The following is a 25395-nucleotide window of genomic DNA, read 5'->3' on the forward strand; positions in this document are numbered from 1 at the left end:
GCGAACATGTGTTGCCAGGCTTTGAAAATCAAGTTGGTTGAAAAAAAAAGAGCCAGAAGCTTCTTTAAGAGGTTATCAAATTCACAGAAATTATTATTATTTTTCTGTTTAAAACTGAAAGCAAATGACCATCCAAATGCATACAAAGTTAACAATTCAAATATGAACTGAGTGTAAGCTAAAGAAAGGCCACCCTCCTGAATTCATTAGTTTCTCATTCTAATTACTTTTCAACTTCTCAGCATCTTCTCCTTCCCCAGCTTGGAAACTATGACAGACAACCAGAACAAGCTGCTGGAGAAGAAGACTCAAAATAGAAACCTGGTAAAAAGGAACAAATTTTATTAGTAATGACAAAACTAAAGGAAGGAGTAGAAGCTCATCTTCTCACATGAGCAGATAAAAGAAGGAATAACTCAACAAACTTCCAAATTGAACTCTCTCAGGCAAAAGATAGAGGCAGGAAGAATGAGGCTGCTACATCTTAGATCCCGCAGTTAGAGAGAACCCAGAGCTTGGTTGGAACTTCAATTTGCAGTGCGAGGTCTTGGGACCATGACAAGCCCTGGGACATGACAGACATTCTCCCCTTCTGTCTAACCATCTGCTTGGCAGGTAGAAAGTGAGAACCGAAGCGATACATTAGAAATACAACACGTGGCATTAAAAGAAAGAAGTATTTTGGAGGGAAAAGCCCAGAAAAGAAATCAGACACTAAAAATTGCTGGGGTAAAGGTATAGTGTCAAAAAAGCAAGAAAAGCAATGAAAAGGTCATGAACACCACAAATTTCAGATTAAATACTGAATATAATTGAGAGAGATAGTGTCATCTTTTGTCAGAAATAAAAGAAGTAAAAAGGTTAAGCCAGGAGGGGAATGAAGCAAAATTAAAACACAAGAGATACATGTTATAATTTGGTAAGGATTAAAGAGCAATGTGATTGACACTACATTACAACTAAAGGAAGGTCACAAACAGTGCACGACTATTTTGTTCCTCTTGAGTGGCAGGGCATGGCTTTGAGGCTAAATGTGAGCTCTGAGTGCCAGGTATTTTTTCACGCTGTCTAGCTGACTCGGACTTTGGCTAATGAGTGATGGGTGCATTTCTCGACCCCTGAACACAGTAAGGGAAAAACACTCAATTAGCAATTGCTCTTTTAGCAGGAAAGTTATTTAGGAATAACTCTTCACAGACGCCAGTTACCCCCGCCCATCATCAATTGATCTGGCCCGTCCTTCTGGCAGATCACCTTGTATTTGTTTTCACCTGCTTGCTTTGTGTGGAGCATTCTGTTTGAGAGCAAAGACTACCTGAGACACTGCTCAGTCCGCTGATTAGTTATAAGCAAGCATCCACACATTCAACAATTAAAAATAGCAGTTAGCTCGCACCATAATCAGGGATATAGTAAAACACTGACAAACAAATAAAGTATGCATTTCCAATCAGTATACTTTTGCAAAGGTATATAAACAAAGACTCATAAAATCCTCAAGTACTTCTCAGAAAAGTTTGAGCTAAATGGCCATTCAGAAAAAAAAGAGAGAAAAAAAAAAAAAAAAAGGTTTGTTTGCAGGCTTACCATTTCAAAATTTTACAAATGTATGACACTTTTGTGAAATTTTCATAGAAAATACAATACTAGTATTCTCCCCTTAATTTCTCTGGCAAAGTGATATCTGAAATTAATACTGAAAGTCCCCGTAGAAACACTGTTATTTATGCAGATGTATTTTATTATGACAGAATCAGTTTAGAAGTCAGTTCCAAAGCAGAAAATTAAAATCGTGGGATTCTCTTTTAAAATAGGCTGAATTGGCAAGTAAGGAGCAAAATATCCTGTGGCTTACGTATAAAGATTAGGCAGCTAGCTGTGTTTTGCTCCTAAAGGTGTTGACCTTGCAACTTCAGTGTAGCCAGTTTGAAATCTTCAGGAGGAATTACAAGTGATGACATGTTTATACTGAAGATTTGGATTTCAGTCAGACAGGCTGAGATGCAGCTCTGCACTTTGGGATCAACCCCTGGAAAGCAAAATGCACTTGGTATAGTTTAGGGGTAATACTTTCAGGGAAAATGAGAGTGCCAGCATGTGTAGCTTAGCAAATCTACCTATAGTAGCTTAAGAAGTTACTGTCCGTGCTGTCCTTTGCTGCTCTCTCGCACAGCTGGCTTGCATGCCCCACATCCATGTGTCCGTGTCCCTCAGACCTTTCTGTGCCTCAACTGGTAGCTTAGCTTGAACCTCCTGCAGCTCAATTAAACCAACAGATGTTGCATGGAGTAACTGAGACTTGTTTCTACATTCCCTTCCACCAGCTCTGCTTTGGGGCTTGAAGCAGCAGCAGATCTGTGCTTGCAGGAGCAACTTAAAACTGCGGCAAACATCACTAAGTGAATGTCTCCAGTGAAATGCAGTGAGCCAAAGAAAAACAACAATCAAAAATGAATGACTTGTACATGGAAAGCTTGTGTCTTCTCCCTGCTCCATCCCCAAAGCATTTGTTAACTTTTTCCTGCTAACTTTTCCTCCTTCTCTCTTCTGTTTTTGTATGATGAGCCAAAAACTCCCAGAGATGCTCCACAATCATCATTCACAGATCTTAAAATGCCTGGACCTATGTAGTCCTCTGGAATCATTCCTTTAAACTAACTTAGGATCCTTGTAAAGATTCATATGCAAAGCATTAAGTTATGGCAGAAATGTTCTGCAAATATTTATATTACTTTGCTCCCTGACTACCACCCGTCAAGTTGTGTATTTCTGCCATAAATATGTAAAATATGTCTCAGTACTCAATTTACTGTAGGAAAATTAATAATAATAATAAAAAAAGAGATTAAGGCTGTTACAAGAGTTCCTCTTATCTATGCCAATAACTACATGCCAAGTGGAGTGACGCAATGGCTAGCACGGTGATCCTCTACATTTCTGTGCTACAAAACTAACAGAAATAAATCAAATAATTATGCTGTCTTTGAATAAACACTGAGCACAAGATAACTCTGGACAAGTTTGCACATTATATAAAGGAATAATGTGAATAATATTATGAACATAACCTCAGAGGATGCCAAAGTATTAGTCTCAAATCTGCTGATTATGGCTAAACTACACTTCCACATTTGGTTAATCTTCTTAATTTACCGTGAGAAAACTAACACCACGTTGTCAACTAATTGTTTCAATACCTTAGTCTGCAAAGTCAAAATGAGACAGGGAAAAAAACCCCCAACCAACAACCACCCTTCAGAATGAGCTATTCTCCTTTTGCCTTTACATCAGCGTGCCCATTGAGACAGCCTGGAAGCTGGCCAACTCGCAGGAAATGATTGCTGGGATTCTCTGTTCCTCTCGTATCTGTCATTACACAATTATATCCACTGCTTCATTTTCCCTACTGAACAGTAGAGAAATTTGGTCATGTACATGTGAGAACAGATCTAGCAAAACAAGTTAAAGCTGCAATCCTTTATAAATGTGATGTATCGGAAAAAAAAAAAAATTAAAAAAAAACCCTCAAGTGCTCACTGCTATGTTTTTAATGCAGCTTTTTATGACAGCACTATCTCTGTTTATGTCTTTTCCAGGAATACAATACATATTCTTTAAGTTGCATAACCCATTTCAGATTATTATTTGCTCCACAAATACTCATCATTCCTATAAGCCATCACAACATGCTTCTTTGTGAAACACAGACTCACAGATTGCCAGAAAATGTTTTTTCCAGGCAACAATTACATATTCCAAAGCTGGTTTGTGAATAACCATATAACAACTCCTCAAAACTGTTGTTTTCTGCACCTTTTTACTCACAGTTGTGACTACCTTCCAGCAAAATGAAAAGCAGATTGATTCAACCAGCCCTTATTCTAATTTTAGGAAGAAAACACGCAAGGATCCGAACACTATTTACAGCAGCCATTAAACCTGACAAATAAAACTCTGGTTTTTACTTGACTAGAAGGATAACAAAATCCTTAGTATGTTTACAGGCTAGAAAATTGACATTTCATAGAACAACAGCACATCTATATGGTCTGTGTGTATATGGATATATATATATATAATATATCTATAATATGTATATATATTTACATATGACTTTAGTCTCATGCTCCTCTACTGTACTTCTGTTCTTGTTAACTATACAAAACCCTGTGCACTTGCTTTCAAGCTGAGGCAACAAAGGCTGAAGTGCTGAACTTCCTAACCCATCATCACAGAGTGCCTGTTAACATACAGTGCAAATCCATGTGAAAAAGCGGAGATTGCGGTTCGCAGGTTCTCAGCACTGGCACTCCATTGGCAGGACCTGTCATCTCTGTCTAGCCTGCACTTTGTGACCCTAACATTTTCTCTTCTTTCCCACCACAATTATTTGGCACTGAAGAAAAAAGGTGCAGATTACCTGTGGGTCAGGCACAGGATATTAAGAACAAAGGGAGTTCTTGAAATCCACTTCATTCTGTCTGACAATTTGTGGATGAACAGTCAAGGAATTAAATCGGGCTGTGAAGGCTTTCAAAATGCTCCCATTTTAAACTTACGACTATAAAGAGAAGCTTATAGTGAAAAAAAATCCCCACAATAAAAAACCACCACAAAAACAACTATCAAACCCCATCTTTTACTCTTAAAATAGCCCATCAAAACAAACAAACAAACCAGTTTATCATCTATATAAATTATTATCTACTATAAACATTGAGGACTATGAAATGAAATTATTTAACAAACTTTTTTTCACAGCCAATGACGTTAGAGTGCTTTCCTGTGTCGAGCATGTAACCTTTTCATAATGCACAATGGATGCCATTCTTTTGTAATAGAAAAAGTGATTAAAATCCTATTTTGCTTGCTCACATCAACAAATGCATTTGGATTAAATGTGATACTCCTAAAGTAAACAATGTTTGTTCCAAAATAAATACAGATCTTATTCTGCAACTCGTGTTTATTGAAGTAGCTATGCTAAAACCAAGGTTTACATTTTCATTTCAACTGCACCTTGTAACTGGAAGAATCCAATTTAAAATAAAACATGACCTAAAGAAGTATCTAATGAGCAACTGCATTGTGCCAGTTACATTCTCATAGCAAAAGAAAACTATTTTACTACTTTTCTTTACTTTGTAAGTGTCATGAGACAGATATTTCATGAACTGATATTGTCTCTGTATATATTACTCAATACACTGAAACCTTTCTATTGAAAATGAAGATCAAAAAGCAAGCTCATACCTCTAGCAGAGGGTCAGCAGAGTTCAGGACAATTACAATAAGTGCAGTCCTTCAAACCTTAGAGATTTCTTGCTTGTTTTAGGGTGTAAATTTGTTGTTCAGGTTCCAGTTCAGAAATACACCCTATCGTTCCAAATGCACTCCTTACATTCCAGTTCAGACAGGATAAAAAGTAAAACTATTCTACTTCTGTAATGTATCACCTTACTAAGAGAAGTATTTTAGAGTGCCTCTCTTACAGTCAGTTCTTATTACAACTTTGACAAAATAATTTGTTTTTCTATTTTTGTACATTTTGCGGGGAAAGAGAAAGGAAGAGAGGGGTGTCAGAGAAAGAATTGTACCAACAGATAGAAATGGCTAAATAAAACTCAAGTTTATCCATTTACAGAGTCTATGTCACTCCTGGAAAAAACAATGCTAAGTTCAAAGTGTCAAATCCACTATATTTTAAAAGTTCAGCACTTCAGATTGTAAATACTTTTTTTATGACCATTCCTGTTATCTGCAAATACACACTTTTGTAAGGAGAAAAAAATCCTATGATTAATGAAAGCCAGTGAAGAAAAAATACGATGGAGTGTTAGGAAGTAAAAAAAAAACCACCATGAATCTCATGAGAGTGTAGTGAACTATTCCCAAATATAACTTAAAAGTACAGTTTTAGGACATACACACTTTGTTCAAACTATATACTAAATATTTTAAAAATATATTTCAATTTTAAACAATTTAAAAATTAAACTTATGAAAAGGATGTTGTTTTTCCATAAAAGCCTTAATATAATTTCTAACTTCTCAGGAAATGAGAGGATAATGAAATTTTCACAAGGAGACATAATCTCTCTCTTTCAGTCCCACATGGTCAATTAATTTAAACTTGAAGGGCCTTGGTGCTCTTGGTGATCTCCTAAATGCATGTGTTTAAAAGGAAACTACAATGCTTTGGGTGAGGAAGTCTCCCACCTTTTTAATTGTTTGCTAATGGGACAAGGACTGGGTTTAAAATTCTCTCTGCTAACCTTGCCACTACAGACAGCAAAAACATTTGCGCAGCCTGAAGACCTTTACACAATACTTTGAATTTACTCTTTCCTTTTCTTTCCCACCCTTAATGTTGTGGGGCAGAGGTTGACCCTTAAGCTGCTGCTCAGTAGCAGATGCAGGGAGCGAGCTAAGGCACTGCTTCCTTGGCCCAGCTGGAGCAGAGAACAGCTACGCTTTGTCAGAGCTCTAGGAGTGCCAGCTAGAGAGGCAAGAGTTTTTGTACCACCTTACAGCCTGTCATGGCTTAACCCCAGCAGGCAACTCAGGGAGAAGCAACAGGAAGGTAAATAAAGTGATAAAGTGATGCTACAAGCTTGGTAGGCTCCTGTGTATTTCAGCTCAGCTGTACATGTGCGAAGAACACTCCATCTGATTCTCTCGAGAAAGGAAATCATATAGGCTCTACTTTCAGTGGCACTAGGATGAAGGTACTTATCGTTGGCCATTTGAAAGAAGTTAAGTGGTTAATAAGTTGCATAAGCCTATAGGAATGATCTTCTCAAGTAAGCAAAGGAGGTATTTGTTATTCTTCATAGCTCTAACACTCGTGAACTACAGCAGCACATTCCACAACAGCCAGGCATCATGAATTTTGGATGGGTTGAAGTCTTTAGCTGTGTTTTGCGCACACCAGCAAAGCCACAGTTCTGCCTATGAATGAAGACTTTGTTTTGCATTTCCGTTCATTTACCTACAGATCCATGTCTGAAGTAATTCAGTCCCACATCCATGAAGTGGAATTTCATGAACTTACTGCAAATAACCTATGGTTGTTGTATCACATAGATGAGAAACTATTTTCCAGTCATTCCTTCACATACACATTAGGGAAAATTCCCTACCCTGATTTGCATTTCCTGTCCTCTCTATCCTTCCTTCCTTCCTTCACTGAAACTGAGCTGTTCCTGGATTGCTACTGTGGAAAATTAAATGTAAATAGATGGGCTTGGCATCTCAGTCTGAATGTGCAAAGGGAACTACTGTGATGCCTGCTGGGAATACACAATTGTTGATGGGTTCATTAGAAACGGAACTGCCTACTCTTCATAGAACTTATAGTACATTAAAAATTAGGTTTATATCTCTAAAAATAAATCTAATGCTGTTAAAAAAAGGCTCTACTGAAGCTTTTGGAATAATCACATTTGGCTTTCCCAGAACTCTCTGTTGCTGAAGGAGAACTACCAGAAGTTGAATCACAGGCTTCTCATAAAGAAGAGAATCCCTAACCCCTATCTGGTCAGGAGGTTCCCATTACAGACATCACAAATACTGGGAGGAGGTGAACTCTTCTTTCAACCAAATGAAAAACGTAATTTTGAATAGATATTTCTCTGTAGAGGCCTGATGATTCCACTCTGGGTGACCGAAGAATTATTCAGCTGCTGTCCCTACGGTATTTGGGGGAAGGAGGGAAATAATTCAGTCAGCTCTGTCTGAAGCTTTCCTATCCCTGAAACCACCCCTTGTTTCTCACCAAGAATAAGGCTTATTCAACAGCCTTTCCTGTAATTGCTTATTTTTTTAAAATCTGATGTCCCAGAAATCTATTTTCACTACTTCTTACAGTACTTTCTGTGTTAGGTGGTTTGTTTTTTTCTGAAGAAGTGACTACAGGTGTTTCTTGTTCAGCATCTAGCTAACCTTTGGCCAAAGGTTTGCTAAGACTCTCCTAGATCCATCCTCCAATCACAGCCAAATCAAATCGACTCTGCCAATATCACACATTTGCCTCAAGGAAACAGCTACTGCTCACAGCAGCAGAACCAGACCTAGTGGTCTGTACATGAACTTCTGCTAATTGTTCATTGTTAAATGAAGGTCATCTGGCAAAATCCACTACTTTGTGAAAAACTGGACTCTTTGTATTAGAGATTCTCTTTGTATTACCAGCAATAAATATTAACACGACCATTAAGAATGACCACATTCAACAATCACCAAGAGCTGATTCTACTTTCAGCTGCATCTTTAACTATCACATCACATTCGTTTCAAACAAAAAGTTTTTCCTTCACAGATTCTTTTAATATATTTCTATTGAAGAAACATTTCTTAGAATATCAAGGAATGCACATGCTGCTTTTCTGTTTTCTGAGAGAATGAGAAATGTAATTTTCTAAGAAGTTTATTTTCTTTGGCATCATCATAGTCAATATTTACTTTTAGGTCAGTAAACCTATCCCTTTATCTCAAGAGTGGTTAGCCTCCACCTATCAAAAACACTGTTGCTCCATACTGGATTGGTTTTTTCTTTTTTCTTTTTTTTTTTTTTTCCTGACAGTAACACATCTAGGTTGATTTTCTTTCTTGCTGCACATAATTCCAGTAAAACAAAGGAAATTCATGCCATAATAAAAAAACCCGAAGTTTTGCAATGCTCTGAGACAAGTTCACAAATGAAATGTTTTAAACAGAACTGGGGTGATTGTCCATGAGGAAAACAAAGAGCAGGAAGCACTCAAAGCTGCCATGTTTACTTCTTAAACAGCTGCTACCTATTTCTTTAAAATAACCAAACAACCCAAATAGTAACAAACTCCTCCGTATTCCTGGAACTTAACTTATGAATGGATCAAGCAATTAAAATGCATGAAGTTGCTGTATGGCTGGAAGAGAATTATTAAATTCTATGTAACTTTAATCCTAATTTTGAATAGAAAATTATATCAGCCCTAGTGGTGGTGCTGCATACTTAATCAATGGTTTCACCTTTTTAGCTTTCTGAAAGCTTATCACAAACCAAATGTAAATGCAGTAACTGCTAATACTTAAGTTCATTAATATTTTAATGCATTTTCCATCATACTTTTCTTCTAATAATATTATTTCAAGAAACACACAGATGTAAAAAATAGACAAGTGATACTAAGAAATAATAGAATTTATAAACATTATAAATATAACAAATAATTAGAAATTAATACTATATTCTAATCAAGTGATTTTTTTCCCCCTCCTTTCTCCTGAACTATTTTAATACATACCTACCAATATTTTGTGTTCTCTCATGGACTGTGGGGTAACTTTGCAGTAAGTTTACTGATTTCTGAAGCATTATTTTACACTCCCACAACTAAAAGCCTAGAAGTCTCACTCACATTATAGACAAGAAAAATAAGCTATTAAACAATACAATCACAGGTAACTTGTTTTGGAACAGCAACACTTAGAGGAGCAAGACTCTGATTTACGGTTGTTCTAATTTCTCCTTTTTCAATGAGTTAACCCATCGTTTCGTAAACATAATTTGTCACCAACACCAGCCAGAGTTCTCTGTAACTTCTTTTTGCCTTTCTTTCAGATCTGTTATCCCTGCTGAGAGAATCTACTAAAGAAGAATTTTTCATACTGACACCAACTGTAGTCTTGCTGTGAATAACCACATTCCCATAAAAATCATTCCATTTATTGCAAAGTTGTTGGCAGACCATAGGAATAACAGTCAACTCAGGAAACCTTTTATCCTCAAATCACATAGCTTAACCCTTTGTATGACCACATGTAGTTCATATATAAAAGCTTTATTACCACACTGCTGTTTAATTTCTTAGTAAAAGCTTTCTTGTAGTTGGCAAGTTTTTAAAATTATTTTTTTCACAGTACTTCCTTTAAGTAAAATTTAAATAATAATTAAAAAATACTGAATTGGGAGTATTCAGTGTTTTTGCTTAATATACAGTATTAAAAATCACTGACTCTTTTCAAATACTTGAAATATTACATTACATAGATGTTTGAGTGTGGTTTTGATTAGAAACTAAAAATTTACAGTCATACAAAACTTTATTGTTTCTCCTACCTTCCTATGGTAAAGAAAGATTTATGACTTTACAATATAATAGAACAATTAAAAACCTTTGTATGCTTTATGGTTTTTTTCTTGTGGAAGACACTACTGTTAGTCATTATATTTGCTGCATTAAACACCAAACTAATGGAGATTAGATTCAGAAAAGAGACATTAGTTATGTTAGTCAGACCTCTTGACAGTTTGGGAGCCAGAGGTTCCCTATATTCAAATTTCTGTCCGAATTTATTAAAGTGATAGAGCAAAAGTCAGTGTATGTTCTCACTGTCTTTCTTTTTTTCTGTTTGTATGCCCTTGTTTGTAGGTAATCGTGACTGGATTTATGCTAAATTCATTTGACCAAGGCCATAACAGGAGATTTGGACTTGTAAATGCACACTTAAGAAAAATATATACATTTTGTTCCAATAAGTGAATTGAAATATTTGACTTGTATTTTTAAACTTTTCAGACAAAACTTTCAGAAAAAAAATCCTACAAACGCTCGAGTTCTAACTGCTGCTACAACTATCCCTTGCGTTTGCCTACTGATGCTAGGGAAGGCATTATTCCCCTGTGCATCCACATTTTAAATTTGCAATGTGAGTTATACAAATATGCAGAAGAAAAAGCTGAGATCTTTCAGCTGATTGATTTTCTACAGTTCAGAAAGCATCGTTTGCTTAGATAAAGCTGATCTTTCTTGTGACAGTATTTCAGCTGAGCTCAGTATTCATGTCAGCAGTCTGTACTCTGCTGTCAGTGAACATGTAAGAACTATCATCTCCTGACTGCATCATAGTACAGGTAACCTGAAGATAGTGTCTGGACTGCCTTGTTCTGACTGGATAAGGATCTTGGGGGGAAAAAAAAAATAAACCAAATACTTCATTCCTTCAATATCTCATTGTTTCTTTTGTTAAACTTCTTGTTTACATTTTTTTAAGTCCTCATAAAGCCTCACGCTTCAATAGCACATTTTAGGATAGTTTTAGTCCACAACAGAATCACCCAGCTTCTTGGCCATATCAAAAGAAAAATTTTACAAGTGCTATTAACAGCAACCAAATTTTACTTTAAACACAGAAAAATAAAGGTGATACTACAATGAGTAAAGGGAATAATCCTCTGCCCCTTTCTTTACAGTTTCATTAGACCATTGAACTGGATGAAATTCAGATAGAGGTCTTATTGTAACCACACTGAAACAGTAGAAATCTCCTGAGACTGTGAAACTCAAACATTTTGGGAACGAACTTCAAGTACCCCTTATATGCTTTTGAAGGAAAATGAATGAAAGACATTTCTCGATTTTTCTCCCTGTAGCAACATTTTAATATAATTCCTACCACTCCCCACCCCTCAAAAGCCAGCATAAACAGATCTGTTTAAAAGTCATGCGTATTCATATTTTCTTAACATTTAAACTTCAATCACAGCACTCACACATAACCGCACCAGCACAAACTGCATGATGGCTTTCAAGATATCAGACATCTTGTGAATAACATTGTAAATTCATGCCAAAATTAAGTCTAGGACAAAGAGGTTGATAGAAACTACCTACCACGCATATTGCTAAGATGCTTATGCTGTGGTTTCAAATCTTTGTATTTATGTGAGGATTGTCTCACGTGCTCTCATCCTGCAAAGTGTCACGTGAGTATGAAACTTAGTTTCACCTAGCTTTCTTAAAATAATTTAAGTACATAATTTTCAGAGACTAATCCAGTCAAAACACCAACCTGAACAATACAAATCTGAGATCTGTAGTTTAAGATGGTACCTACATCAATCAGGAGAGAACTTCTATAAAGGTGACTATTATCCTCTCTTCAGTTTATCTTCTGGGTTTTGCATTAGAAGATTCCAGTGAGAAAAAAACAGTTTGCCTCAAAGTAGTGGAATCAGCACAAAATAACTGCATTATGTGAATAGAAAGGCTGGGCTGGGAAAGGTATTTGAGTGTAAATTAATGTTGATCTTAGCTGGAATAACTTGTACTCTTCAGCACTTGCAGCTGCACCAGGGACTTGACTGGCTGTATGAGATTTTACACATCTGTCAACTTCATCAGAGACCAAAACACAAAATCTGCTGCTCAGGAATGTTATTTGAATTTGTGAAACTTTTTAGATTATAAACTAATAATGGAACACTTAGGAAACTCATGAAAGCATTATGAACGAGTCATAACTGGAGGCTTGACATCTGTAGCCGTAGACAGGCTTTTGTTCAGTGTATCAAATTCATAATATTTAAATAAAATGTAAAAAAAAATTGTTCACATCAGTGCCATGAAATATTAGAAGCCAAAGAGAAGCCTCTCTATGCAAGAATAAAAGAAAAGCAATAAATTTATTAATAGCTACATTAACTGCTTTTACCATTAATATCAACTATTTATTTATTTATTTGACATTACTCTTCTATTATTTCAGACTTATGGGATAATTAAACTAATAAAGTGAACCCATCAAATCTGAAATTATAATTCTGGCACTCAAGAGGCCTTTGGGATGAATCACATCATTACTCAGTTTTGTATCTAACAGGCTAACCATCAAGCAATGTATGACGTCTTTGCTTAGAGAATGATCTGCTTTGGTAGAAAAGCTCTGTGGCAGACATCGAGAACTTTGCAATCTCTCAAAAATAAAAATTCATTAAGGGCAGGTGTTTATATGTGTCAGCAGTAAGTCAGTGTATTGAAATCTGCTAAAAGATTGACAGTATAAGCATGAAAATAGACTACAAAGTTCTCAAGTTGTTACATTTCTTATAGTCAGTTTTGCACCTCCCAATTTCCATCAAACCTTAGTCAGTTTTTTAGAACGAGTATATGGTTTCATAACTGCCTATAAGAGAATTTTCAAAGTGCTGTCTAATGTCCTTCATTACACAGCAATCTTCTTGTTACTATTCAGAGCCTTCCTCTGCAGCACAACACTACGGTTTCTGTCGCAATTAAAGCTGCCATACCTGGGGTGGATCTGTGACTCCAGTAACAGACCCTGCCTCTATACAGCTTTGATGCAAGTATTACAATGGCTTCCAGGTACCCTACTGCTGTCCTTCCACACGCTGTCTCCTGAACTAGTTGATTTGATATTTCAGGCTCTGCAGAACCTAGCTGCAAGTGGGTAGGTACAATTTTTACCGTGAAAAGCATGCCAGAATTTGGTATTTTATTTCCTGGGAAGAGGTCAAGAACTTTCATTCTGTCACTGAAAGGAACACCTTTGAATGTGTAATTTGGGAGAACACGTAAACAAAACGTGTTTTGTTATTTTGATAAAAGTTTCTTTTAGGATACCATCTTGGAGATGGGTCCAATACCAATAAAAGTTAGCTTCCTGCCTACCACAAACCTTTTATGACTACCCTGTATTCCACTGACAAATGGGATGCCATCAGAGGGACCTTGACAGGCTTTAGGAGTGAGCTAGTGTGAACTTCATGAAATTCAGTAAAGGGCAAGGTCCTGCAGCTGGGTTGGGACAAACACCCATAGCAGTAGAAGCTGGGTGGTGAACTGATAGAGAGCAGCCCTGCCGAGAAGGACCTGGGGATACTGGTGGATAAAAAAACCTGGATATAAGCCAGCAATGTGCATTAACAGCCCAGAAAGCCAATAGCACGCAGGGCTACATCAGAAAAGGCATGGCCAGGAGGCTGAGGGAGGTGATTTTCCCCTTTCCCCTTCTACTCTGCTCTGATGAGACCCTACCTGGAGTACTGCTTCCAGCTCTGGGGTCCTCAGCACAGGAAAGACATGGACCTGTTAGAGCACATCTGGAGGGCCGAAGATGACCAGAGGGCGGGAGCACCGCTCCTGTGAAAACAGGCTGAGAAAGCTGGGGTTTAGCATGGAGCAGAGAAGGCTCTGGGGTGACCCAACTGTGACTTTTCAATATACAAAATGGACTTAGAAGAAAGAGAGGGACAGACTTTTTACTAAGGCCTGTACTGATAGGACAGTGAGTAAGAGGTAATGGTTTTAAACTGCAAGACAGTAGATTTAAATTAGGTATATGGAAGAAATTCTTTACTGTGAGGCTGATGAGGCACTTGAACAGGTTGCCCAGAGAAGCTGTGGATGTCCCATCCCTGGCAGTGTTCAAGGGCAGGTTGGATGGGGCGCTGAGCAACCTGGTCTACTGAAAGATGCCACTGCCCATGGCAGGGGGCATTGGGCTAGATGATTGTTAGAGGTTCCTTCCAACCCAAACCATTCTATGATTCTGTGAAATGCTCTTTACTATAGTGGGCAATTTGCGTGTCCATGTATTTCTTCACAAAACATACCTGCCTACTCTTTAGCTCCTTTGTACTAAAATAAAATCTAGGCATCCCAAACAGAAGCCCCAGTACCAGTTGACTACATGGAGTTCATACTAGCTCTAGCTCACAAGTACAGACACCTGAAACACTTGCCATGATTGGTGATGACTGATGCCCTTCTGCTCTAAATGTTGGGGTGTTTTTTAACCAGTGGCTTTAAAAATCAGAGTTTACTTGAAATGTATGAATAACTCAAACTGGAGCAATTTCAACTTACAAAAATCATCCAAACTAAAAACACAATAGAAAAGGAGTGAACAAATACAATCAAAAAGTGGAAAGTTTTCTTGGATGACTATTTCCAATGTTTTGTATTTTTTTTAAAGTTGTTTGAATAAACACATTTTCTAAGGGTGTCAGTAGAGAGAGAATTTATGCCAGGAATTACAAAGTACTGGGAACCATGAACACTGACCTTGTGTCATGTCATCTCCACAAATACATATGTAAAATATGAACACCAGACAAGTGATTAGTACCTAATGTCAGCAAAGGCTGACTCTGTGAATGCTGAAAGCTTGGAGCACAGCTTCAGACACAATATGATCTTGATCTGATTTTTTCCATGCAGAGAAGTTGAAAAAGCTTGTCTCTCTGGTAATAGAATTTTCACAATCCTCCTCCTCCACTTCCTTGGTGTGCCTGCAGCGTCCCTAACTCCCATCACTTACCATGGACATCCATACAACTTAGTTAAATTCAAATCTATGCAACATCACACTTGTCATGCCTGTCCAAAGCTGGCTCCACATTTCCACAAAGTATAGGAGAATAAATGATGGACTTCTATACTGGTAATAGTGGCCAACCTGCTCTCCCAGCTTGCTTTGGAGCTTGCTCAAAGCCTGCACTTAAGGGCTGGCTTGCATCCAAGCACTTCATTTGTTAGATTAGTTGACTCTAGGACCAGATGTGCTAAAATGCTTTCAGAAAGAGGAGCATTTTACCCTACAGTGGTCATGGTTCTTTGAGATGTGCAATAACCTGCACACGGTAAGTCTGCTGAATGTAGTAATGAATTCAATAAAGCGTATTATCATAAAGCCCATGATCCCAAATCATGCTTCAGATTGCTACTGTGCTAAAAGTTACCAGCCCAAATCTGTGGCGTATTAAAGTACCCAGGTCTGAGGGGAAACAGTTTCCCTTTCTCCTTCAGATTAAAGAAACAGAACATATGGCTGTATTGCTTCAAAGGCATTCCTACGGGGCACTGCATGGTACACTGGGGATGTAGCTGTGTGCACGGTCACTGAAGAACCTGGGAGGAAAGTCACTTAGTCTCCTGCAGTGTTACTGATACCTACAAAGGAGAAAATTTTCAGGCTGATGAAAAGAGAATATATGTCCCCGTCATGCAAAAAGTTCTCCTTGAGGGCCAGAAGTGATTTATATGGTACATTTGCTTCCAGCAGCTGGGAGGCAGCCTGGTTTCACCTGTAAGAACTGAAGGCAAAGGCCAAAGAGGGACTAATGTTCAAGGAGTTCTGCTGTATGATTGTACTTTACAGATGCTGTGCTGGGTTTTAGTTGATCCCTTTCTTAGCCCTGAGCTCTCACTACGATCTCCCATCTTGGAAATCCCTGTAGTGCCTGGTGTTAGTACAGAGTGTATCACCATCTGCTTTAGTGACATGAGAGTCTGCACTGCAATGTGGGCCTTAGTGGGCCTTTATGTTTCTTTAGGGAACAGAAGGGCTCAGCACACTGCTGTGTGTCAGACATCTCAGTCACATTTCAAGAAAAAAAGCTGCACTTCACGCAGTCCTGAGCTTGAGAAGGAATAGGAGGGAGAGGTAGTGCTGATAAATACTGGTAGTCCAGTGATCGGGAGTCGCATACAAGGAGAGCAGGCACTTCCACATAGTACATTATGCAGGAAACAATACACAAAAAGCAATTGTCATAAACAATACCTGGCAGTTAATTTCTTCCTATCAACTTCTAGATCTGAGTAAATCCGAGCTAGCAGTTGGAGACTTACAGGAGTCCTGGAAGGATTTATTGCAATGTGGGTGGAAGGAGGAGGTTTTCAGGTCAAACACAATGTGAGAGTGCAAGGACATAAACTCTATCTATTCTTGGCTTCAAACTCTGAAAAGATGCATCTGTGTAAGACAGCATCTTGGTGCTTCATGGGATCTGGAATGGATTCCCGTATGTGTAAAGTGTAGGATTTGTACAGTGTTTCTGTATTAATCTAACTTTATTTAATGGAGTGTAGAGGCAGGACAGTTACAGTAATACAGAAGCTGCTCTTGTGCTGCTCCTCAGTAGGGGAGGACCGGCAAACCTTGCTGGTGGCAAGTGGGCAGGACAGAAGAGCCTGGTAGCCAGGCTGGGATGTGAGCACCTCGGCTGCTGTCTGCCCCAGGCTGATGCTCCAAACAACTGTGCTTAATGACAGAGCTGCATGTTATGGAAGTCATATGCAACTGTAATGCAGGCAGCTTTCCAGAGGGGTCCATGCACAGTAATATGCTAATGCAGAGGCTTAGAGGTTCATTAATGTGAAGTAATGCCATAGTTGAAATCACAATGCAGTCATGCAGCTCTTTTTGACACACAGAAGAGACTGTGTTCTGAATTTCCATCAAGAACACATTAATACACAACCAGGTGGATTTTAAGTAAGAATATGGGGAGAAATTAGTCAATTCCTAATTGTTAGAATATAACTATTTTTTTTTCAAAGAACCAGTTACTGCTTTACAGTAATATCTGACAGCATTCCTCATCTTTTATCATTAAATACATCAACTAATGTAGCTGAAAAACTCTTATCATACTGCCATTCACTATAGATGACTCTCATGCATATATCATCACTTTGCATATAGAGACTTCACAACCAGAAGTGGTTTGTGAAGTCATGAATGTGCCTTATATATCCTTCACAAATGGCAGAAAATTTAATGCTAACCACCATGACTGTGCCCAATGCATTACCGCATTTGTCAGAGGTGACAAAATTAATTTTTTTCTAATATCATAGTATATTATCTTATTTTGAACCTTCCCACAAAAGCCCACACCAAAAAACTGAAAGACAGAAATAAGAATTCTAAAGGAAAAAATAATGAATAGAACTGAAAGTTAATTTGCTTTTAATTACTTCAACAGAATTCAACACAAACAGAAAAAAGTATTCTATTAATAAGAAAAAGTGTTATGTAAGATTAAAAAAAAAAGGCCTAATAAGTGTCATTTTCAGCTTTGGTATATATCTCAAAGGAACAGATCTAGTGAGATGGTGACATTTTAGAACCAAGTTTGCAAAACACTGAACTAACTTTTTAAAATAGGATGTTCCTAATAATTCACTACCACCAATTATTTCTTTAGCGTACCTAGTTACAATATGCAACCGATATGCCAAAAAAATTATTAAACCAAATTTTTAAAGGGTCACTATAAATACATAAATAAATAGTCTTTAAATATACAGGCAGAATCATAGAATTATTGAATCATAAAATGGCTAGGATAGGAAGGGACCTTAAAGATCATCTAGTTCCAACCCCTCTGTTGTGGGAAGGAGTACCTTCCTCTTGACCAGGTTCCTCAGAGCCCCATCCAACCCGGCCTTAAACATTTCCAGGGAAGGGGCAACCATAACTTCTCTGGGCAACCTGTTCCAGTGTCTCACCACCCTCATTGTACAGAATTTCTTCCTAATATCTAATCTACATCTACTCTCTGCCAGTTTGAAGCCATCATTCCTTGTCCTATCACAATATGCCTTGTAAAATATCCCTCTGTATCTCTCCTTTAGGTATCGGAAGGCCACAGGGAGGTCTTCCTGGAGTTTTCTCTTCTCTAGGCTGAACAACTCCAAGTTTCCCAGTCTTTCCTCATATGAGAGGTGCTCCAGTTGTCTGATCACCCTTATGGCCCTCCTCTGGACTCACTCTATGCTCTTCTTTTAGTGGGGGCCCCAGAGCTGGATGTAGCACTCCTAGTGAGGTCTCATGGGGGGTCTCACCTTCCTTGACCTACTGGTCATGCTTCTTTTGATGCAGCCCAAGATATGGTTGGCTTTCTAGGCTGCAAGTGCACATTGCTGAGTTATGTTGAGCTGCTTGCCCACGAACACCTCCAAATCCTTCTATCCAGGGCTGCTCTCAATTAATTCTCCACTCAGCCCTTGTGCTTAGGACTGCTCAATCCAGATGCAGCCTGTTGCATTTGGCCTTGGTGAACATCATGAGGTTTGCATGGGCCCACACCTTTCAAGGTCCCTCTGCATCCCTTCCATCCAGTGTGTTGACTGCATCCTCCTTTTTGGGATGCATCATTTCATTCCTGAACTTGAAGGAGGTGATTCTTGAATATTAAATCATCTTTCTTGGACCTCTCTTCCCTCCAGGGATTTATTCCATGGTACTCTACCAAGCAGATCCCTGAAGAGGTCAAAGTCTTTCTCCAAAAGTCCAGGGTAGTGAGCTTCCTGTGCACCCTCCTTGCTGTCCTAAGTTAGGGATCTTCAACTCCCCTCTTTCATGGTCACTGTAGTCAAGCTTGCCCTTGAGCTTCACATTCTCCACTAGCCTTCCTTGTTGGTGAGAACAAGGTCCAGCATAGCACCTCTCCTTTTTGGTTCCTCTATCACTTGGAGAAGGAAGTTGTCAGTAATGCCTTACAGAAACCTCCTGGATTGCTTATGGCCTGCTGTGTTGTCCCTCCAACAGAGACTGGGGTGGCTGAAGCTTCCCGTGAGGATAAGGTCAGTGTGAGGCTGCTCTTATCTGTCTATACAGTGCCTCATCCACTCAACCTTCCTGGTCAGGTAGTCTATAGCAGGTCCCCACTTAATGTCACCTGTCCCTGCTCTCCCTTTAATCCTGACTCGTAAGCTCTCAGTCAGCTCCTTATCCATTCTGAGGTAGCACTCCATGCACTCCAGCATTGACATCCACTTACACCTCCTCCTCATCTCCCCTGCCTGTCTCTATTAAAGAGTCTGTATATTTTCATTCCAACACTCCAATCACAAGAGTCATCTGACTAGTCCTTGTGTCGCCAATAAGATTGCAGAACCTGCAGGCATGCACACACCTCTAATTCCTCCTTTACTCCCTATGGGTCTTTGTGTTTGCATAGAAGCATTTAAGATGGGCTCCTGATCAAGCCAACTTACTGGCTGGGGTGGTTGGAATTCCTTTGTGTTGCTCTTCAGGTGCTCTTCTGCTGACCTGTGATCTCTTTCCAGGCTCTGGGCACCTACTGCTGCCACTGGCATCAGACTGGTAGGAGTGGGATGGATTGACATTCCCCTGCTCCAGCAACTTTAGTCTCAAGCCCTCTTCCCCATCTTGACAAGCCTATGACTGAAGATGCTCTTTCCCTCCTCTGAGACATGAAGCCCATCATCCTCCAGTAGACCTGGTTCCTCAAAGTGAGTCCCGTGATCTAAATAGCTGTGGTACGTGTCCTGAAACCATTTGTTGATTTACCAGATTCAACTGGCCCTTTCAAACTCCTTCCCTTTGGCTCCCAGGATTGACAAAAACACTACCTGCACTCCAGAGTCCCTCAGTGCTGCTTCCAGGGCTCTGTAATTCATTCTGATACTCCTCAAACTGCTTCTGGCTGTATCACTGGTGCCCATGTGAAACAACAGCTGCAGATAGAAGTCAGTGGACTGTATAAAGCTTGGAAGACTCTTGGTGACAGCCCTGTGGCCCTGGTAAACAGTACATCTCTCTAGAGAGTACATCAGGTTGGCAAACAAGAGTTGCCTCAGAAGTAAATTGTTTACTATTGTCACCTCTTGCCTTCTCTTAGTTGCTCTCATTGTTATATGGGGTGCAGGTTGGGCTCCTTACTCAGCTCCAACATCTGCCCCGGTCTGATCTTTTCAATCTGCACAGAATTTGTTCTGCATGGGCACCTTAGGCCTTGCAGAAGTGCCTTCCTCTTGCAGGTCCTTGCCCTTGAAGGCTTATATTCTTCTACACTATTGGCCCCTCTCCCTTCTGCGCCAATGGAGGAGTTTTTGGCTGTGGGCTGTGTATCTTCTGCAGATTGTACTTGGAACTTGCTATCCAACTCCTCCTCAGCCTCCCTGCTGTTATGCAGCCTTTCCACTGCCTCCTGCAGCTCAGCCACCTGCCACAGGAGGTCCTCCACCTGGCACCCCTTTGGCAGGCAGGTCTGCTGCCTGTCACTGCCCCAGGGGAAAGGTCTCGGCACTTTCGGCAGGTGGAATTCTGCACTGCAGCCTCTCCCTTTGGCAGGTCTGTCTGGGTAGAGGCACTGGCCACTGCTGGAGCAGATGGTGCAGATCCACTGTTGGAGCTGCAGCCTTTGCTCTCAGATGAGTGCTCACCGTTCTGCCTTGGGGGTCGAGTAGGATGAGTGCCCTTGACCTGTGCAGATGGCCACAAAATAGTGCCTAGTTGCTGGTTTATGCAGACTTCAAGGCCAGTGGAATGTCCCTCCTTTGAGAAGGTGTCCTCCCTGCACAGCCTCCTGAGCAAACTACCATACTTCAACCTGTCTGCCTGTCCTGGTTGTGCAGGTCACAAGGCTCCTGTCACAGGGCTCACTAAGGCTGCCTTTGGTGGGAGGCAAGGGTGGCCACCATAACTCCTGGCCTTGCATATGCCAGGAGAACAAGCCATTCTCATGAGAATTGTCTGCTCTTGGAAATCCTGGGATTTCCCTGGCTCAGGATATTTCCCTTGTAAGCCATGATCCCCCACTCTGCTCTAGAAAACACCTGCACTGGAACTGATCACTTTGGTGAGTGATGAGATAGGCAGATGTCACATTTCAGTCCTATCATCAAGTTGCTAATTTCCCTAAAAAACTGGAGCATACCTCCTAAAATACCTAATATGTGTAATTGCTTTGCATACACCATTAAAACATTATACCTTATTATCCCTATCACAACATAATCAGCATGTAAAATCAAACATTGTTTTCAGATGAGGTAACTCTGGCTCTCTTGAGAGCACTGCATCAATGTAGTTATTCCCTCCTGCACACAATTAAAATTCAACTATAGAACAAAGAGTATGAGATATTTAAGTGAAAAAATTCAATACTGAACCCCCAAATTTCTTATTTAGAAGCCCAAATACAGATTTTGGAATCTAAATTTTGAGAACACTGTACTTTTCTCTACTGTTTGGCCTAGTACACTCCTCTAATTGCATTATGAAACTACAACTAATTCAAGAAAACACTGTTTATGATGGTACTTAGATCAAATTATACAGAAGTATACATACATTTTTTCCTTTCAGGATGTAAAAAACCCTCATCATTCCCCTTTAGCATGCTGTTTAAGGAATGGTCTTCAAGATCTGAAATTACTTGCTATTACATCACTTTGGAATTAATATGTCCAAATAAATCTGCACAAAGTGAAGGAAATAAGCCATTTATTTCAATTTTCTCAAAGCAGTAAACTAAGAACTAATACAAGGGTGCAGTAATTAACTGCAAATCTAAATGTAGCTCAGCCATTCAAAAACAGAATTCTGACTTCAGAAGTAGAGATCTTCAGTGAGATGTGACTGAATTATTTCACTGAGTTTGAAAATTTCAGTTACACATAACATTCTTCTATTTACCACTATTACATATAGAGCAACATACATGAAATTAGATGATTCCTTTACCTGGCTTTATCCCTTGCTAAATTCAGATGGGCTTGCAACTGATACACATTGGCATTTACTGCCTTTATACAGACTAAAAATTGACTCCTGAAGTTTAGAATTTAACCTAATAATATTAAATACATCTCTAGGTTGAGCTTTGAGAAGCCAGTTAGGTCATAAACAAATCAAGCTGTGCTTCAGAGATCACTGCTGCAACTCTGCCCTTTGCATTTAAAATGTTAAATCAGTCTTCAGCAGTTTATAAGAAGAAAAAGTATTTTTACTTGGATAACAAGAGAGCTGTTCTGATTATAGAGTTTTCTGGAATGTGTTGGATGAAAGAAGATTTTTATTTAAAAACATTAACTTGTGGTATCTGGAAAAATGTGCATCATAGGCCAAAGTTATGACTGATGATTGCCTGCCCGTAAACCCAGTCTCCCTATATGCCAGGAAGGGTTCCCTCTGAGCCTGGGTGAGCTGGAAAACATCAGCTTTCAGGTTCCCACTTTGAATTATGCCTAGACCTAAAGATATGCCTACACTGTGGGTTAGATATGTTCCAAATCCAGCTTTGTTTGCCTTCATCCTATTGCTGGGCAAGGATACCCAAGCTCTGTGGCTCACTGGCAGTGTTGCTATAAACATCTTGATCCCCAACAGCCTAGGTGCTTGTGCACATGAACTGGAAAGCTTAGGCCTGAGCAGGGCCACCACTAGATCTTTCAGACTCAGTCCTTCATCAGTGAGAACAGATGCTTTAAGCCTGAGGCACATCCAAATTTCCCCCAGTTTTCATGGAAGCCTGTCAAGATGTAAGCAGCCTGAACTTCCAAACCACCAAGCAAGGACTTTGAGTTTCTGAGATGGATACGAGGAATCTGCCCCGAGGTCGCAGACCTTGGGAAACAGGCAGGCCGTGCTAGTAAAATGGTGATGCTCAGAAGAACGACAAACTGTGGCTTCTTCAAAAACACCATATGTCTGTGACATGTTTCAAAAAATGTGTCATTTATGGTGAACTGAAAGCCTCTGTTTGTGATGAGGTCTAGTCCTTACGTGCTGCTTCCCAAAAAGTACAGGCTCTCTTCTGCCCTTTCAATGTGTACTTTTCTGAAGGCTTCTCTGTGCATGCTGAACATGCTCTTCCTTTCTTGGACAAGACATGATCTTTCAACCTGAAGCTCATGTTCCCCAGGAATAAGGACTGAGAGCTTACGTACAAGGACATGAACAAAACTGTTCACTCCTAGGTGCTTCTATGTATGAGGAAGACAGACTAGGGTATATTAAAAAACCCTATTACGCTTGAGTTTGGAGACACAAGATAAACTGCCTTGTTATGGTAGAAATGCAATGAACCAGGCTTATCCAGTGAGCTTCTTCGCTTCCATGAACTACCTGGATCAGTACTTTTTTTGTATACACAGCTTCACATTTCTTCAGTGAATGAACTGCTACACTGTATTGTTAAGGTTATAAGATGTCTATTAGCAGAAGATATTCTATCATCTGTAAAATGTGATTGATTAACTTCCATTAAAGTCAGTGACACTGACTTCCATGTATGAAGTAGCTACATGTCTGGCTATGCACAGAAAATGAAAACACACTGAACTTCATTGAATATGCTGGTAAGATACAGTAGTACTTTCTCATTTTGCTCTGGATAAAATGAAATAAAACCAGAAATCAGAAACAGATTTGGAAAATAACTAACATTGTTACAATTTTAGACAAATCTGAAAAATAAGTCCTACACATGCAACTCACTGATGGTACTTCTTATATCCAAAACAATCATATCTTTACATTTAGCTATCTTAATGAAAGAAAACACTACTTTAAAATTTAAAGAAATCAGATATTTTATTGTAAGTATAAAAAAATAAATACTCTAAGGAATGGAAGAAAAAATAAAGCATGTTAAATGATTTCATTATATACTAAGATGCCAAATCATCTGTGAGTAGTTTCTTTTTAGATGAAAAGAAATCAAAATATAGGACAGATGTTGGACAAACCACATTTGAGGTCTATCACACACTGGCATTTTTCAAATGATTTTGGCTCATCTATTAAATAAGGTGTATTTTGCTTGATTTTGAAAAGGGAAACATCAGGAAATATTTAAAGGCCAATTGCTGCCAATTAACTTTGATCAGCAAAAGTTGAATTTGAATCTTTTAGATTCTTTTGCCTGTCTGGAATAACACACTATTCTAAAATCTAGCAAAACAACAACTTGATGATTAATGTGTGTTGGCAGCCCCACCACAAGCTTGCTTAACAGCTGGATTTTAAATAAACAGCTGTCTTCACTACGATGGGAAAGAAATCTGACTGTTTTCATGTTTTCGTGTTATTCAAATACGATCAGAAATTGCATTTTTCCCTTTTAAGATGAAACAGCCAGGCATTACAGTGACAGTCTCTTTCAGCAGTTTGGGTAGTTTTAGAATGATCTCACAAGCACTGCCAAACCATAGCCTGTGTAGGCTAAACAATCCCTTGGCATGCCAACGCCAGGCCCTCGCCGCATGCTGCAGGGCAGAGGCATGAGTGGCAGAGAAACACTGGCACAGAACTCATCGTGCCTGCTGCTGGGGAAGGCAGAGGACCCCCAGCAACAGAGATAGGCAGCCTATGCAACATTAATGGTTTCCCTTGGGGTTAAGGTAACACTTGCCCACAGCGAGATGTAAGCAAGAAATCTGTACCCAGTCATTAACTGTTTATAGAAGCTGAAGTTTAATATTTAATGGCCATGGCAGACAATTGAATTCTGCATGTTTCTAGATGCTTTTGGTGTATACCTTCCTGAAACTTGTCTACGGTCATCATAAATACTAAAACCAGTGAGGACAAAATTCGGCCATTTAAACCATAGTAACCTTTGAAGGCCAGTGCAGACATTTAGTGTAGATGTTATCATGCATCCTAATGACCAAACTATACAGCTATTTTCTAAGCATTTCCATATTGAAATGGAGAAACCAAAAATAACTGTAAAACCATTTAACAACACAAAAAAAGAGACAAATATTAAATAACCTCTGTGTTTTAAAGGAATGAACACTTACTTCTAAATCATTAAAGAATAGATGTGTGTCAGCCAAATTGAAAATCATCTCTTCCATTCGGAGTCCAAGGGACACAGAAGTGGGTGGATCCTTAAAGAAGAAATTAAGCATGTACACCATCAATACCATGCCTAACATATACACAAGAGTACAAACTAGAAGAACAGCTTTTCAAGAGATACTACTTTTATTAAATGCAACATCTACTTTGTCGGTTTAACTTCAGTAAGTGTCTAATCCTGTACTATGACACTTATTAGTA

The 25395-nt window shown here is 39.1% G+C and overlaps 1 protein-coding gene across 1 annotated transcript in view; it reads right to left on the reverse strand.

Moving 5' to 3' along the window:
- Positions 1–25395, reverse strand: part of EYA1 (EYA transcriptional coactivator and phosphatase 1) — a 161925-nt gene that overhangs the window by 13421 nt on the left and 123109 nt on the right. The window contains exon 14 of the mRNA XM_027904186.1: positions 25134–25223. Within this exon, the coding sequence (XP_027759987.1) occupies positions 25134–25223 (90 nt within the window). The remainder of the gene's footprint in view (positions 1–25133; positions 25224–25395) is intronic.

This window comes from Empidonax traillii, unplaced genomic scaffold (genome assembly GCF_003031625.1).
Source record: "Empidonax traillii isolate 1590-97213 ecotype Southwest subspecies unplaced genomic scaffold, ASM303162v1 scaffold1016:size208863, whole genome shotgun sequence".
NCBI lineage: Eukaryota > Metazoa > Chordata > Aves > Passeriformes > Tyrannidae > Empidonax > Empidonax traillii.